The sequence below is a fragment of the Lactuca serriola genome, chromosome 6, assembly GCF_051521515.1.
Source record: "Lactuca serriola cultivar US96UC23 chromosome 6, Lser_US96UC23_V15, whole genome shotgun sequence".
Classification (NCBI taxonomy): Eukaryota; Viridiplantae; Streptophyta; class Magnoliopsida; order Asterales; family Asteraceae; genus Lactuca; species Lactuca serriola.
In genome coordinates, this window is record NC_136413.1 from 51,434,101 (window position 1) to 51,453,372 (window position 19,272).

The 19,272-nt window shown below is 32.9% G+C and overlaps 1 protein-coding gene across 1 annotated transcript; it reads left to right on the forward strand.

Moving 5' to 3' along the window:
- The first annotated feature begins 1,455 nt into the window (after positions 1 to 1,455).
- LOC145058332 (uncharacterized) lies at positions 1,456 to 18,924 on the forward strand. The gene is made up of 10 exons (XM_079006251.1): positions 1,456 to 1,921; positions 2,007 to 2,196; positions 2,314 to 2,447; positions 2,534 to 2,646; positions 2,741 to 2,864; positions 17,105 to 17,260; positions 17,406 to 17,561; positions 18,212 to 18,291; positions 18,376 to 18,425; positions 18,636 to 18,924. Exons 1-10 carry the CDS (start codon positions 1,544 to 1,546, stop codon positions 18,773 to 18,775), a joined length of 1,521 nt encoding a protein of 506 aa, XP_078862377.1. The 5' UTR covers positions 1,456 to 1,543; the 3' UTR covers positions 18,776 to 18,924.
- Positions 18,925 to 19,272: the final 348 nt, after the last annotated feature.

Consider the following 19,272-nt stretch of genomic DNA (forward strand, 5'->3'; position numbering starts at 1 on the left):
TCAAAGAAGGGTATTTGAGAATAAATTTAGCAAAAAGGGATGAATGTGGGAATGAGTCCCACATTGGTAGAAAGACCAAACTCAGCAAGGTTTATAAGCTTTAATGCATGTAAGGCTTACAAGCTTGTGTTTATGGTTTTACTACAAATCCTACCCGCGCGCAGGGGGGTTGCAAATCTTGGATTTCGTAGACCAAAAACACCGAACTCGTGCATGGGCGCAACCTGCGGACACCAATGCAGCTCCGAAAACTCGGGCTCGCGCTACCCTCGTTTTTGCTAAACTTGACAATTTTGGTCTCTATTTTTGAATTCTGTAACGGATGCATTAATTACGTAATTAATGACATTTATTGACATTAAACACTCGATCAATCATTGATTTGTTTCCATTACACGATTCAAGTATAAAAGGAGACCTTTACCATCTCATTCTACACACGAATGAAAATACTCTTCTTTCTCCTCCTTCCTTGTACTCCCACTTCCGGCAACTCTTTCAGGCAAGTGAAATATCCGGCAGTACACCATTGTTAAGGTTGTTGTACCCTGGAAACAGACGACGAATCTGTTTAAGGGAATCGAGTCCAACTCGAGCCTCAGCCACCATGTTTTCCTACTAACATTTTCATTACAGGAAACTTTCAAGAGGAAAACGAAGTCTTTAAACTAACAGTACCATCCAACTGACATGGCAACAATTGACCATTGCGACGATGTTAGTGCATTGTACTTATCAAACAATACACTTCCACATCAGAGAACCAAGTATACTGTGATTGACATACACATCGTACATGAGAAAAATGGAGATGGGCAAATTCTTGGTTTGCATGTTTCTTCCTCGTCTCGATATGTTGATATCTTCATCAAATGTCTTCCATCCGTTTTCTAGATTTTGGGGATACTTTAAACGTTTGTGACAGATCTCATGTTCAAAATCAAAGTATCGGAGGATATTAGTATGATTATATTTAAATAAGCTTTAAATTCTTATTGAGCTTGTATTATATTTCTGGTAACCAGCCTAATTTTGGTATATATTTCTGATTAAACGACAAGGGATAGTATACAGGAAATATTATGTTTAGCAAAAACGACGTTCAAGAACAAGTCTATTTATTGATACCTACGAGAAACTAATCACATGTAAATTTAAAACCAGAGTCATAAAATATTAATATTATATTTTAATCATTAAACAAGTATTATTTTAGATGAAGTTTCCAACAAAATGATATTTTCCATTTAAAAGTAGATTTTTTTTTATTGATCCACGTGAACGGACCAATCATACTCAACACTCTTTTGTTTTATTTGCAATATGTCCACCCACAATGGTCACGCACTATGTAATTAAAGTGCAAATGTTTCTTTCCTACGCATAATTCCAAAATCTAAATACATATTATAATAATAACTTATATATATTATACATCAAGATGCATACGGTTTTTTGGGACTTGTCTTAATCAAGACTTCCTCAACTTCTCTAAAGTGATATAACCTTACCAGTTCATTTCTTCAACACCTAAGACACAAGAATGGCACCATGGATATTTCTCATGTTCCATTCATTACTATTTTTGCAATCGGCTCCCTCATCTTTTGCAAAGTTTCCATATAGGTACTTCCCTTCATCGATCATCCGCCCTGAAACACCATCTCTCTCAAGCAACAACAAGCTTTACAAAACAAAATACTTTACTCAAATCCTTGATCACTTCAATTACAATCCACAAAGTTACCAAACCTTCCAACAACGGTATCTGATCAATGACACCTCTTGGGGTGGCCCCAAAAGCAAAGCACCAATCTTTGTGTACACCGGGAATGAAGGAAATATCGAATGGTTCGCTGAGAACACTGGCTTCATGTATGATATCGCCCCTAAGTTCAAGGCCCTTCTCGTTTTCATAGAGGTAATCAGATTCATCACGCTAATCCATTTTCTTGAAAAAGTAGATCCTTAGTGTTTCTAATTTGTAAATGTGCAAATAATTATAGCATAGGTACTATGGAAAATCGATACCATATGGAGGTGATAGGAAGAAAGCGTACAAGAATTCAAAACGTTTGGGATACTTGAGCTCCACACAAGCATTAGCTGATTATGCTACACTCATTCTTGATCTCAAGAACAATATGACAGCCATGGATTCTCCGGTTATTGTCTTTGGAGGTTCCTATGGTGGAAGTATGATTTCTTTTCTTTTATTTAATCTTATTTAAATATTCTTATTGTCATATTCAGAAAAAAAAAAAAAAAAAAATGAATAATTAAAGGTTTAACGGGTTTCTTTTTGTTATGTAGTGTTGGCTGCATGGTTTAGGCTAAAGTATCCACATGTGGCCATTGGGGCATTGTCATCTTCTGCACCAATCCTTCAATTTGAGAACATTACATCTCAATATTCTTTCAACAATATTATTACCCAAGACTTTAAGGTAGCTATTTTTCATGCATTATTGGCATGTAGAACCTTGTTATAAAACAAAAAAGAAATATGCATATTAATCGTATAAAATCATAGAGTGAGAGCGAAAATTGTTACAAAGTAATAAAAGGATCGTGGAAACAAATCGAGGATACTGCTAGTTCACATGGGGGACTTGAATTGCTTCGAAAATCCTTTCATATATGCAAGTAAGATGGTATTTTCCATGAGTTAATTAAGTTATTTGTTATATGAAATTATAAGCTTGAGATTAGTTAAATTTAAGATATTTTTTTGATGCAGAAATTATATTAGCGGAGGTTACCTAGAAGGGTGGCTGGAGACGGCATTTACTTATGCATCAATGACGGATTATCCAACACCGTCAGATTTTCTTGCTCCATTGCCCGCTTTCCCTGTCAAACAGGTATTAAATTGATTTGATATAATAATTTAAAAATAAAGCTTTTATTCGTTATTAAATATATATAAATTACTTTTTAATGAGATAAAGTTTAGAAACGTTCTGGACATACAATCAAATTTATCTGCATTTTAACTATTGCTAACAAAGAAATAGATAAGCTGCAAGGATTTTTTTTATAAGCCAATTTTGTGGAGCGGGGTACAAAATGAAGAGTGTTGCATATTTCATGAATAAATAAGTATTCAACATTTCAATAAGAATATTTATTTATTATGTATGTATTTTTATTTTCATGATCATATTACTTATTTATTTTATTTAATTTGATCATATTCAGCATAATTAATCTAGAACACAGAAATATGATGAATAACTGAATAAATGAGAACTATTAGTCATTTCATTTACTAGTAATATATAAATTATATCTAGATAAGTTGATTAAAAATATAAAAATACAATATGTTTTATATATTATACATCCGATTCATTTTGTTTATTACTCATAATTTATTAAATAATATAGTTAACGAATAATGAACTTGTGACCCTATCTAATACAAACAAATCTAACCAAAAAATAGCATGTCATGACCTATCACAAATGTATTTTAATAAATGACCTATCACAAATTTATTACATATTTAATTTTTATTAAATTTCACATAATATTTAAATTTAATAATTTGCGATAAATATATTAATAAATGGATATCAATTTCATTAATCAACTTACCTTTTCATTTAAAATTTCTAAAATTAAAGCTCATTAGTTTTTTGTTTATTTATTTAAGTTATTTATTTAAATTTAAAAGATAAAAAAAATTCCCATTATAATAATTCATTATTTTTCTTATTTTCTTATACATCCAAAGTTCTCAAATATTTTGATCTTTATATTTAACTTTTTTTTTTAAATTGACTCATGTACACAAAGTATTATTTACATTTAGTTTTGTATTTGTTTAGTTTTCTTTATTATAAAAACTATTAATAAGGTATATTTATATCAAAACTAAATAAATGGTTTTTATGGTTTAGCACTTTGGTCTTTTCTTCGGCCCGTCCCAAAAAATGAGTAATAGTGGACAACCGCTTGGATTCAATTTTTTTAAGGGGTCGAAATTTTTTATGGATTATATATATATATATATATATATATATATATATATAACCAAATCAAATAAGAAGGGAAAATTTGGTAGGAAAATAAGAATTATATATATATATATATATATATATATATATATATATATATATATATATATATATATATATAGCAAACACACAAAACAAATCATTAGATGATTCAAAAGTAAGTTGATTTAAAAAAATTAAAAAGACACCTTCATAATTAATTTTAAAGTAATTATATATAGAGAGGCGGAGCTTGAACAATTAATTTGGGACTATAAATATTAGAAACCAAAATACTCAGTTCTTTCAAATGTCATGCATCCACTATAAATATGATCTTTTTGATAGCTATCCATTGCCTTTTAGTATTTTGCTATTACATATGTACTATTTTTAGTTGTCTTTATAGTTTCAGGAAAGTGTGTTGTTGTTTTTACTTATTACATACATCAAGATCAATTTAAGTTTAATGCCTACGTAGCTATCTCCAATAAGGCCATTTATACATACCAAATATTATTATACTTGGTCTATATATCTGTACTTTCTTATTACTTATTAGTGATATTACCTACACACAAATCATAATAGAACCTACACTAATACAAGAGATTTTGGCCAATTATTATTGGTTTCCAAAGCTGAAAGGTGGAAGTTCGTTAACAAAGTTGCTTGCATGAGGGTTAGCATTTGTTGAGGCTAATCAATGGGAAAAACATAAAAAGATTATCGATACGACATTCCATGTCGAAATGCTTAAGGTTTATGTACTTAATGGGAAGCAAATAAGTAATACTAAAAAAGTATTGGAGTAAAACAAGTAAAATCAGACATTCATTATGAAGATATGTAGATAAATGGATAGAACACTAGAGTGCTAAACATGGTGCCCGATGATTGCAAATTGAGAGGTGTCAGCTTCAATATCATCAACCATCGAAGGATGTCAGGAGGAAGGAGCGAATGACAGACTGAGTGAGGATTAGAGAGTCACTGATTCTGGTTTGGAGTTTGGACTATCGGCCTAGCAAGGGGGCAAGAACCTATTTCTTTTAATTTTTGGCCAATATGTATTAAAATTATTAGGCTAATGACTACTACTAAGCAAAAAACCAGGGGGTGTTTCTCTCTCTCTCTCTCTCTCTCTCTATATATATATATATATATATATATATATATATATATATATATATATATATATATATATATATATATATATATATATATATATATATATATATGATCAGAAAATGTTATATTTAGAATCTAATGCAACTAATTTTTTCTCAATTATTGAGTTATTATAAAAAAAAAAAAAACTTGATGAAATTTGTATATTTTAAGGGTAATGTGTTCTCTCTCTCCCCGTACCCAAAATATGTTTGGAACGACTTTTTTCTTTCTTTCTATTATATGTTACAACGTCAATACATTTGGTATGTCTTAATAATGACATCGATCCTTGTTGTCGTTAAATCTAAGGCTGAAGTGAGTAGTAGCACGCTTAGCACACTATCGCATTTTCTTTTTCGATATCATATCTTTTTTTAAGTCTTATCGACTAGAAAATACAATAAAAGAAAAAAGAAAAAGGAAACAGATTCCTTGTCTGTTTAAACTTCACAAACGCCTTTCCATCATTATCTATTACGGCGCTACCTTGTGAAGTGTTGGATCACTGCCCTATTTTGTTGTTAAGTAATGAAATACACATTTGTGACATCCCCAAATTCACGGTCAGAAAAGACTGATTTGTTTATGTTTTGTTTTATAAAATCAGAGTAATCATTTAATTAAAAGAGTTGCGGAATTCGTGCCCAAAAACAAAATATGATAAACTTTATCAAAAGATTTCTTAAAGAGAATGTATTTTCATTAAATAATAAAACCTCGGGATGTCATGTTCCAATATAGACCAAAAGCATAAACAGTACAATTCGACCTTACAGCAGTTATTTACAACTACTGGTCTATTATCCAAAATCTCTCGTCAAGTCCACCAACTTATACTCTTGTGTCATTACCTGTAATGCAAAGAAAAAACTTAGTGGGTCAGGCTTGGGGGCCTGGTGAGCATATAGGGTTTTCAACCCACAATAATACAATTATTATATTCAATCATCCAACAATCAACCCAATTACCCATCCCCATTATCTCATTTATTTCTTAAGGATTTACCCTAAGAATCAATTATCATTTATTCATTTATTCCTGAGGATTGACCTAAGGAATTGAAACAAAGTCCACCACTGCCAAGGTCCTCAAATTACAACTGGTGAACACATAGTTCAACAAACTTAACGAACACCTAGTTCTAACACTCCTGGTGAACACTTAATTCAAAACATCTGGTGAATACTTAGTTCTTAAACACTTAGTGAACATACTCAGTTCAACAACACCAAGTGAACACCTCTAGTTCAAAAATACTTAATGAATAACTTGAGTTCAAAATACCAAGTGAACACATAGAGTTCAAAAATACCTAATGAACACGTTGAGTTCAAACACCAAGTGAACACAAAGAGTTCAAAAATACCTAACGAACACATAAAGTTCAAACACCAAGTGAACATATAGAGTTCAAAATACCTAATGAACACGTTGAGTTCAAAAACACTTATTATGTCGTCTCACATCAACTATTTCATCTACCCATGTTCTACCCAACATTTATCTTGTAGATATAAAATACACATATAGTTTTAATCATTTATAACCTGTATAAAACATCAAATCCATACTCATCTCAGATAAACAAACAATATATAACACATAGCACGTATTTCATAGCAAACACTTCATATTTATGTGTTAGAAGAAAATTACTACACACTCACTCATAACATAGATGTAATACATTCAACCAATACTTGTATTAAAATCGTGTTTATGAAAGGGACTGTACACTCACTTGATAATACTATGATCGGACGGCACTACGGCTCTAAATGTAGTATTCTTCGGTGAAATCGAGATGCTTCCATGAAAACTGGGCCTCTCGCAGGCAGAGCTTCGGCTCGGAAACTCTTTTATTCTCGGGATCTTCTGAGCTTCGGGTCTCGATATGATAATGGGGCTTTGGGGGTACTTCTTTGCACGTAAAACGATGTAATACGGGAGAGAGTGTGAGAAAGGAACAACCAAACCTGGTTGCCCCTTTGATTTCTATTTATTGAGCAAAAATGTTTTGCTCACGTCGTGAGCCTCTTATACTCACATCGTTAGCTCGATCATCATCCAGTGCGTAGGTGAGATTATGCTCTACAACTCTCGTTTAGAATCCGTCGGCTAGTTTTGACTTCAACTTTTATTATATTATTTTAGTAGGTCGAGACAGGAAAACTCCGTTAGAAAATCATATTTTCTTCATCGGACATCTGTTTTCGTCTGTCTTTTCACCGTTGGGCTACTATCGATAAGATCTTCGAATCTCGTTTAGATCGTTATCTCATATTCGAACTTCGAGTTGCATGCTGCTAAGCTGAAACTTAGAAAAATCATAACTTCCTCATACGAAGTCAAACTTGGACCTTCTTTTTATGCACGCTCTCGATTTAACGTATTCTACAACTTTCATTTAGATCGCTAAGGCCAAATATCGCTCTAACGTAAATTCACTATTTACATCGCGTTGTGTCGTGCCAGTACTGTCGTGAAACTTCAACAGGTCATAACTTTTTCGTTATAACTCGGATTTCGGTGTTCTTTATATGTACGGAATCCTTGTAACATATACTACAACTTAGTTAAGATTACTCCTTCTAAATAATCTTCCATCAAAAAGTCATTGTTGATGCTTATCATCTCTAAATTGACTAGCCCGGATCTATGGGCTTTACAGTTATCTCCACCTTAGGATGATTACGTCCCGGAATCATCAACGAAATAGGACTTGTATAATGATTTAATATGTTATCTCTTCATCCTAGGTAATAACCGTAACTTCTATTTTTCCTCGAAAGAGTATCTAACTCTTGGACTTCTCAATAGCAGTTAGTGCTCAATCCTGCATCTGCTCTTCGTACTTTGTTGGACTTTCAATCGTAACCTTCGAGTTACAAAATAAATCCTTTTTGAAGACTCCTTCTTCTTCTTAGGATAGGTACTTTCCTTTATCCATTGTAACAGACCGATGGGTCACGTTCTAACGACCTCTCATCATATGAAGCAACGTTTAGACTCAAGTCTCTTAGAGTCAAATTCCATAATGAAATATACCTTCCCTCATATTCTAATGTGATGTAATCATATTTTACCATGTAGCATCTCTAGCTACAAACTTCTTTATCAACGAGCGCGATGCTATTGGTCGCATTGATTTCAATCTTCTGACCTCAGTCAGATGCTACATCGAACTTGGTTCTCGGAACCACGTAACAAACTCACTGTAGTCAGACTCAATTTGATATGACCACTAGGGTCGGAATAACAACCATCTTACTAGTCATTACCGAAACAATGGTAATGACATACTTTGAACAAAACGGAATCAATTACTAGCTTCTTGGTAACCTTGTGACTTTCCCTGATCCAAGTGTTAGTCCTGTGCATCCAGTGGTATAGCCCTCTACTACCATTCACACCTACTCATACTTGTCCCACGTATTGTCTCGCAGTTAACCAAGTCACCATATAACAACAAAAATCACACTATTATCCAACAATCAGATATTAACACCATAGATATCATATAGACATCCAAACAATAAATATCACATAGATATCAAAACCAGCAGTTATACTATTTCTTGAAACGATTACACAAAGGTTAAAGTTCACCCTACACTATGCCGCTAATAGGCTACACTTCCAGATACTAGCCATATCTTAATACAAAGTTTTCATCCTTGATTTCTCGTATTGACATCTGCTTCGTCAAGGATCATGTGGAATGCCTTTGCCTTTGCTGATTCTTTCTTCTTTGGGCAATTGATCGAGATATGCCCTTTCTCGTTACACTCATAACACACTTTCTTACTATATGCACACTCATTGGCGTAGTGCCCAGACTTTCAACACTTGAAACATGTGACCTCCTCGCCACATCTTCCCAAATGTTTCTTCTTGCACTCATCGCACCATCTTGCTTCATCTCTTCCTCCTTCGAACTTTTTCGAACCAGACTTTAAGAATTTTGTCTTCTCGTTGGATCTTGGGGATCCCTCAAACTTTCTTTTCTCACCAACTTCAACCTTGTTAGCGGTTCTGCCCTTGATCATTTCTTCGACGGACTTAGCAACCCAGATGGCCGCCTCAAGGATAGGTGTCTGGCGTACTGGCACAGTGTACTCCCATGGTAGTCCCTTTGCATACCTATCTATCTTTGCCAGCCTGTCTGGGACAATGCGCAGAGCAAACTCCATCTGATCTATGAAGGCATTGGTGTATTCATCAATGGACACGCTGTCCTTCTTTAATGTCAGAAATTAGTTCTCTAGTTCTAGCAGATCTTGGGCCGAGCAAAACTTTCGTTTGAATTGCACCAAAATTTTTGCCCAAGTCAGTTACAATGGCTCATTGGGGATTATGGTTTTCCCCAGAGTGTTCCACCAGCGAACAGCGCTGCCTCTGAACTGGCACACTGCATATGTGGTTTGTAGCTTGCCCTTGCAACCACATGTTATGAACGCCAACTACATCTCCGATATCCAATCCATAACTCCAATTGGGTTTTCTTTTCCAGTTAAAGTCGATGGCATGCAAGTTAGAAAATCTTTATACTCGCATCCATTTCTTCCGACCCCGTCGTCTGGGTTGTTTCTCCTAATCACTGGCGGATCGGCTTGACCAACGATTCCACTGTAGTTCCCTCCTTCCAACTGACCTCCATTCACTTCGAGCTCTTCAACTTGTATTGAAAGTTCTTCCTGATTCTGCCGAAGCAGGCACCTAGGTTCTTCCATCTAACGATCCAACATCGTTTGAATCATCAATTGTACTCCAGCCATTGATATCGGCTCAGGTGCTGCTGCTGCAACAACTACTTGTTCAATCACAGGTGGTTGATTCTTGTTTTCGTTCATGTTTCCAGCTCCACTTCTGGTTCTTGCCATTTTTGATCTATACACCGAATAAGGTGAATTTAGATCTCTATATTGATAGACGTTCAAATCATCCTTATCACTCCGAAACGTTTACATGCTAGTTCTAATATCGTCGTCGTACGCTTAGAATCCTAAACACATAAGGTTTCCAAATCCAGTCGATAACAAACCATAGATCCGAACAAACAATATCATATATGGAAAACATATAGCATTTAGCACTTAAAAGCATTTTAGGCATCTTTCCTAAAATATACAAGTCCTAGTGCCTAAAATATGGCAGACACTCATCTCAGAATCTTCAGTTAGCATTCTAAGTTTAAGTCTAGAAATCCTACAAATTCCTAGTTCGCTTAAACTAATGCTCTGATACCAACAGTGACATCCCCAAATTCACGGCCAGAAAAGACCGATTTGTTTATGCTTTGTTTTATAAAATCAGAGTAATCATTTAATTAAAAGAGTTGCGGAATTCGTGCCCAAAAACAAAATATGATAAACTTTATCAAAAGATTTCTTAAAGAGAATGTATTTTCATTAAATAATAAAACCTCGGGATGTCATGTTCCGATATAGACCAAAAACATAAACAGTACAATTCGACCTTACAACAGTTATTTACAACTACTGGTCTATTATCCAAAATCTCTCGTCAAGTCCACCAATTTATACTCTTGTGCCATTACCTTTAATGCAAACAAAAAACTTAGTGGGTCAGGCTTGGGGGCCTGGTGAGCATATAGGGTTTTCAACCCACAATAATACAATTATTATATTCAATCATCCAACAATCAACCCAATTACCCATCCCCATTATCTCATTCATTTCTTAAGGATTTACCCTAAGAATCAATTATCATTTATTCATTTATTCCTGAGGATTGACCTAAGGAATTGAAACAAAGTCCACCACTGCCAAGGTCCTCAAATTACAACCGGTGAACACTTAGTTCAACAAACTTAACGAACACCTAGTTCTAACACTCCTAGTGAACACTTAATTCAAAACATCTGGTGAATACTTAGTTCTTAAACACTTAGTGAACATACTCAGTTCAACAACACCAAGTGAACACCTCTAGTTCAAAAATACTTAATGAACAACTAGAGTTCAAAATACGAAGTGAACACATAGAGTTCAAAAATACCTAATGAACACGTTGAGTTCAAACACCAAGTGAACACAAAGAGTTCAAAAATACCTAACGAATACATAGAGTTCAAATACACCAAGTGAACACATAGAGTTCAAAATACCTAATGAACACGTTGAGTTCAAAAACACTTATTATTTCGTCTCACATCAACTATTTCATCTATCCATGTTATACCCAACATTTATCTTGTAGATATAAAATACACATATAGTTTTAATCATTTATAACCTGTATAAAACATCAAATCCATACTCATCTCAAATAAACAAACAATGTATAACACATAGCATGTATTTCATAGCAAACACTTCATATTTATGTGTTAGAAGAAAATTACTACACACTCACTCATAACATAGATGTAATACATTCAACCAATACTTGTATTAAAATCGTGTTTATGAAAGGGACTATACAGTCACTTGATAATACTATGATCGGACGACACTACGGCTCTAAATGTAGTATTCTTCGGTGAAATCGAGATGCTTCCATGAAAACTGGGCCTCTCGCGGGCAGAGCTTCGGCTCGGAAACTCTTTTATTCTCGGGATCTTCGGAGCTTCGGGACTCGCTTCGCATCTCGGGATGATAGCGGCGCTGTGGGGGTACTTCTTTGCACGTAAAACGATGTAATACGGGAGAGAGAGTGAGAAAGGAACAACCAAACCCAGCTGCCCCTTTGATTTCCATTTATAGGACAAAAATGTAATGCTCACGTCGTGAGCCTCTTATACTCACGTCGTGAGCTCAATCATCATCCAGTGCGTCGTTGCAACTTGCCTGTTCACGTCGTGAGTACCCTGCTCACGTCGTGCGTTCTGACAGACCTTGAAGTTTGTGTTCCAAACTTTGGAAATTCATATCTTTCGCATATGAGCTCCGTTTTTGACGTTCTTTATATCCACGCGTAGGTGAGATTATGTTCTATAACTCTCGTTTAGACTCCGTCGGCTAATTTTGACTTTAACTTTTATTATATTATTTTAGTAGGCCGGAATAAGAAAACTCTGTTAGAAAACCATATCTTCTTCATCGGACATCCGTTTTCGTCTGTCTTTTCACCGTTGGGCTACTATCGATGAGATCTTCGATTCTCGTTTAGATCGTTTTGGCTAGAAATCACTCAATCTCATATTCGAACTTCGGGCTGCATACTGTTAAGCTGGAACTTAGAAAAATCATAACTTCCTCATACGAAGTCAGACTTGGACATTCTTTTTATGCACGCTCTTGGTTTAACGTATTCTACGAGTTTCATTTAGATCGCTAAGGCCAAATATCACTCTAACGTAAATTCACTATTTACGCCGTGCTGTGTCATGCCGGTTCTGTTACGAAACTTCGACAGGTCATAATTCTCCGTTATAACTCGCATTTCTGCGTTCTTTATATATACGGAATCCTTGTAACATATACTACAACTTAGTTAACATTAATCCTTCTAAATAATCTTCAATCAAAAAGTCATTTTTGATGTTTATCGTCTCTAAATTTACTAGCCCGGATCTATGGGCGTTACAACTTTGGCCCTGGTCCCTTTCATTTCTTCAACACATGGATGGCTTCGAGATAATGGTTAGAAACACTTGGACGAGGTGTATGGTATTGCGGATGCATATGTCTTAGCCAAGTTGAAATTCTTAAGGAATCAGATCAAGAAGTGGAGGGTACTAGACTATACTAAATAAGTTGACAATCCTAAAAAACTCAAGGCTAGGGTAGATGACATCGACACACTAGTTGGATCTAGGGATCTAATTGAGATGGAAATATAAGAACGGAGAAAAAGAATTAAGCAAAGAATTGAGATGGAAAAAGTGGTTTTTTTAGATTTAAAATAGAAATCTTGAATCAAGTGGTCATAGACGGGGATGAAAACTTAATATTCAGCAAATAATTGAGATGGAAAAAGTGGTTGTTTTAGACTCTTCTCAGCGTGGTCATTGTTGAAGTGGCAAGGAGCTGAGGAAGACACAAGGCATATACTTATATGATTTTGTTTTACAACAACAGTATGAGAGTGGATCTTCAAATAGTGCCATATTACAATTCCACAGTGCAATGATGTTCGTGATATTCTTAATTTTGCGGCTAAATGGGGACACTGTCCCAAACAGAGACAAATACTCGTAACTATCTGTCATGGTACTTTGTGGTGGATTAGGAAGGAAAAAAACGAGAGGTTGTTTAACAACATATTAATCTCTCCTACCAAGGTGGAAGATAATATCATGTCGATGGTATTTACATGGATTAAACATAGGAGAAACAAATGTGCTTTCAGTTGAATAGATTGATGTGTTTGCCCCTTTCTTTGTCTGTAATTCTATAAAATTGTACTCTTGCCCCCTCGTCTAGTTACTTGCTTGGTGTGAGTCTCTATTATATATATATATATATATATATATATATATATATATATATATATATATATATATATATATATATATATATATATATATTTCGGTTCTAAAAAAACTTACAATGCTTAGGGTTAGTTTGATCATACATTGAATGGGAGGAAGGTATAAGTGGGAGTGGTGAAACATGGTGAGCTTTATAATTTAAGAAAATATTTATAAACAAAAAATATGACAAGAAAAAGTCATTTTACACACACTTAACGAGTCCATAGTTTGATTTATTGGCAAAGGGATGAACATTATAAATAATACATACCATATAGATCGATGCTAGCCTGACAATTTTTGACACGACCCGAAATAAACGGGTTTTGGTTGAATTTTTCAACACGTCAACCTGTTTATTAAACAGATCATATATTGGTTTGTCAAAAAACGTTTTGGTTGACCCGTCAACCCATTAAAATTTTAATAATTTTTTAAATGTATTAAGTATTATTCATAGGAATGTAGGATTAATGTATGTATCTATGTTTGTATTAATGTGGGTATTACATTAGCACTTGAATTTATTTAGGATTGTATTAATGTTTTAGTTTGAACATGTTTCCATAAATGTTTTTAGTTTTCCTTTGCATCTAGAATTTACTCATGTTTAATTATATATTTTATTTATGAAATCTTACCCACGAACCCACAAACTCAAATCAGATCCATGAAGTTCCAACCTGTGAACCCGTATAAATAAGTGGGTTGATGGGTCGTATAGTTAAATGTTTCGTGTTCGGGTTTGTGTATTTTAACCTGTCAACTCGCGACCCGTCAATCCAAACACGACACGATTGTTAGACTTAATCGATGCTATAAAAATAAAAATATAAAAAATATAAAAAATCGAACCAAATAGCTTATTATGAGAAACCACGTGCATAATTTATACAAATTTGTGTTTTTTAAATATATAAATATTTGTAGGTCAAGGAGTATGAAATACGACCAACCTCAATTCAATAATGGATCGTCATAATTTAATACGTCAAGGAAAATGAACCTCAATACCAATAATTGATTGTTATAATTTAATTCACAATGAACTTACCCTTTTTCTTTTATATCTTTTGTAATGAATCAATATTATAAAATAATTTTAGATTTTTCTATCTATACCTGTATTTTATTTCTAAAATAAAACCCTTATTTTCCAATTTCAACGTTTTTTAGCATGTTTATCTACAACTCTCAAAAAAACCAAATTCAAAAATAAAAAATAAAAAATAACCAACTTTTACTTAAAACAAAAAACCATAATAATTGACAAACATTTGGTTTTGGTTAACAATCTCATTATTATCATTTACAACCCTACTTCAAAGCTTATTTTTTACATTATTTGTGTAAACGAGCCTCCAAACATCACTTCATTTCTTGCATCATCTTGTCACTAATATGACACAAAATTTTCTATCGTAGTATTGGGTAGACAAAAATAGGCATGACCAAACGGACCAAACCGGCTGGAACCGGCCTGACCCGGATCGGTCCAGGGAACCGGCTTCAGCCAAAATCTAGAACCGAATCGGTCCGGCGGTTCTACCGGTTCTGGTTCCGGTTTTTGCCGGGTTTTCGATTTTGAAACTAGTCTGATTTGACACGCTTCATTGTGGGGCTTGTTACTTATTCAATTTTAACCAAATCAAGCGCTTTTATAGTCTAAACTTAACTGCAAAACCTAAACTACGTGTACGAAAAAGATTCAGGTAAAAAAAACTTAAATTGAATGAGTTATACACATTTGAACAACAAAGTTAGATTACATTTAATTGCTGAAACATAAAAAAAAAAAAATTCTGATTTGACACCCTTCCTTACGGGGCTTGTAACTCATTCAATTTTTAACCAAATCAAGCGTTTTTATAGTCGAAACTTAACTACAAATCCTAATATGCATGTAGGAAAAAGATTCAGGTAAAAACATGTTAACTTGAGTGAGTTATTCACATTTGAACAACAAAGTCATATTATATTTAATTGCTGAAACATAAAAAAAAAAAAAAAAAAAAAAAAAAAAAAAATTCTTATTTGACACCCTTCCTTGCGGGGCTTGTAACTCATTCAGTTTTTAACCAAATCAAGCGTTTTTATAGTTTAAACTTAACTACAAATCATAATCTACATATAGGAAAAAGATTCAAGTCAAAAAAAAGTTAAATTGAGTGACTTATGCAACTTTCAAAATTTGAGTGAGTTATCCGGTCCGGTTTCCGATTTTGCGCCGGTTCCAACGACCGGTTCTTACCGGGTCCCGGTTCCAAAAATTGACGAAATTATAGTATCGGTCCCAGCCCGACCGGTTCCATCGGGTTCCGATTCCGGTACAGGTTCCGGTCGGTTTCCCGGTCCATATGCTCATCCCTAGACCAAAACATTATAGTATAAGTTTTAGGGAAATTATCAGAAAAGTTCCAATATTTTCGAAAACATTTTACTTTAGTCCCAAAATTTATTTTTTGAAAATAAAAGTCCCGATTATTTCATTTTGTCTCAAATTAACAAAAAATATATATTTTTTTCCTTTTAATAGGAAACTACATATTATATTGTAAAATGAAATAATCAGAATTTTTCTGTTAAAAAAAAAATTGTGAGTAAAGTGAAACTTTTCTGAAAATATTAGGACTATTCTCACAATTTCCCTAACTTTTATGTGTTAATTTTGCTCCCTCAAGTTTTATATTTCTTCATTTTTTTCGTTTATATAAGGTAGCTAGGTACATTCTAAATATTATAACAATTAATTATAATTATGATATATAATTAATAAAAAATCTGTAAAATATACATTATTTGTTTCCAGTTATAAAAGACAACCACGTATATTCAAAACTAGGTGATAACTCATGTACTATACGGTTGATTGACATTAATAAAACAACTTAGAGATTATAAGGATCACAATCATTAATCCTGCAAACAAATATTTTTTTTAGATAATTTGTAAATCTAATCATTTAAAGTATCTAACTTGATTTGATTTTCGATAGTTGTTTATTTATAGCATTTTGAAAATAGAATGTTGATTTTATGAGATTATATCTTTATTTCTTAACTGACATTTATTGAAGGCAAATTTAAAGTTAAGTAGCAATAAAGCGACACATGAAATAATATTAATTATGATGTGTATTAAAGTGGCACATGGAGAATAAAACTATTTTTTAGTAGTACAGGGAGATGTCGTTATAATAAAATAACAACTAATGCAAATTAATAATATACAAATATTTTTTATTATATTTTTGTCATATATTTTGTAAAGTTAGTAGAATGATATTTTGACAATCTATATAACTTTCTTTTAAATATAATATGAAATATAGTTTTGACATAAAAAAACGTTGTAAATATGATATAGGTTTAAAAATAAAATATTATTAGCACCATTTTTATGCTATTCAATTATATAAAAAAATAAAAAATAAAATATAAAAGTTGGATTATAGATGCTCTTACTAGTTCATATGTGTATATGCAGATGTGCAAGGCAATCGACAATCCTACCCTCGGAAACGACACGTTTGCAAAATTATATCATGCAGCTAACGTCTATTATAATTACACTGGAGATGTCAAATGTTTTGACCTTAATGACAATTCTGACCCCCATGATCTTGGAGGATGGCAATGGCAGGTAAGAAATATTTTCACTATTGTGAGAAAATCATTTATGATATCATTAATGAAAAAAAATTATGTTTATATTAATTTTTATAGTTAAAAGAGATATTTGTTTGACTTTGAAAAGTCAAACCAAGTGCTAATACGATTTAAGCCAGGCTTGCACAGAGATGATAATGCCAACAAGTGGAAGTAATGAAGACAGCATATTTCCAGTTTATACAGAGACTTACACGGGCCATTCTCGATACTGTGAAAAAACTTATAAGGTCCAACCCAGGCCTACTTGGATTACGACGGAATTTGGTGGCCATGTATGTATACAAAGTTTCCTTCTAATTTCATATATATATATATATATATATATATATATATATATATATATATATATATATATATTTTTTTTTTTATTTATTTATAATTTAACGTATATATTTTGTTTGGCTCAATGTTACCTGTTTTTGGAAGAAATTTCTATGGTGACAAATACATTACTACAACCTTTATTATTTCCGGATTTAAACCGACATGTGTGTATATATATTTCCATATATGTACTTCGTAAAATAGCATATAAGTTTCTGAAATGCGTTTCATTTGTCTATGTGGTATGTGTATAATCTTGCTAAGCCAGGAAATAAAATGTCATTTCAGAAAATAAAATGCTATTTCGTGTACATATGATATTGTGTGCATAAACGAGAAGTTATATCACTTTTGTTAAACCGGAAATATAGTCATATTAGTGGCCAAAGTGGAAATTTTATAAAAAAAAATGGTGGTTTTCATTGACTATAAAAGATCTAGTGGTTAATAAGGTGTAGTTTTTCTTTTGGATTTTATAAAGATGATATTTGTTTCCAGCAAGAGATAAATATAATGATTTAGATAGTTTAACTCAAATAATATTGTTATGGTGAGTGAATTGAATCTAATTTTCTTGGTGAAATTTCACATGAAACAGGATATTAGAAGAGTATTAAAACATTTTGGTAGTAATATCATCTTTTTCAACGGTTTACGAGACCCTTGGAGTGGTGGCGGGTATTTCTCTTTTCTTCTTTATATATCCCTCTTTTGTGTGTGTGTAAGTATGAAAACCGAATGTTTTGTTTTGTATGTAAACAGGGTGCTAAAGAATATATCAAAAAGCATTATTGCCATAGTTGAGAAAGAAGGTATTTAAGTTGTATCATAATCATTCATGCTTACATATCTCATTGTATGATGAAATCAACAAAAAAGAGCTTCTACAAAAGTGTCTTTAAGTTAATGTTATCATAAGATACATCTCCCTGAAGAGAAATACATGAATGATACATGCAACTCTAAGAATAAATATGTTTATTTTATTTTGTAAAATTCACTATTTTGGCATGTCATCGCAGGGGCACATCATGTTGACCTAAGATTTGCAACCAATGAAGATCCCATGTGGCTTCGAGATGTAAGAAAGAGAGAAATTAGTATCATGCAAGCTTGGATTTCTGAATACCATCAAAATCTTGTTGATTCAGACACATTCTAGTAACATAGATACCATCCACCTCTTCTTTAAAATTTTTATAACTTTGGCACATATAATTTTTACTTTGTTGTTATTTTGTTTAATGTGACTTTTTGTCATCATTTCCCGATTTTGACTCTAAAGATTCCATAAATAAAATTTTGGAACGATGGAACTGTATTTCAAATTAGTAATAAAGTGAACAAGAACGAAATCAAAATACATCTTTGATTGTATTAGGAAAATAAAACTCAAAACTTAATTACAATTGTTATCATAAACATAAACTCGATTATAGACATGTATATGTAGATTCTAATGACCGACTTGTATTAGAACATAATTAAGAAACTAGGAACTAATGTTTTAAAAACCAGTTTTTTACAGTGTTTTAAAAACCGGTTTGAAACGGCCGGTCGAATCGGTTGGACCGGGAACCGGAGAAGAGAGCGCTTCAACTATCTCCGGTTTTACGCTAATTTCTGAACTGAATTGAACCGGCCGGTTTTTAGAAAAAA

Excerpts from the sequence above, each read along its gene's own strand:
- LOC145058332 (XM_079006251.1), top strand. The coding sequence starts at position 1,544 with ATGGCACCATGGATATTTCTCATGTTCCATTCATTACTATTTTTGCAA. Across the intron at positions 2,865-17,104 it reads CCGCTTTCCCTGTCAAACAG|ATGTGCAAGGCAATCGACAA; the intron begins GTATTAAATTGA and ends GTGTATATGCAG. Across the intron at positions 18,426-18,635 it reads TGCCATAGTTGAGAAAGAAG|GGGCACATCATGTTGACCTA; the intron begins GTATTTAAGTTG and ends ATGTCATCGCAG.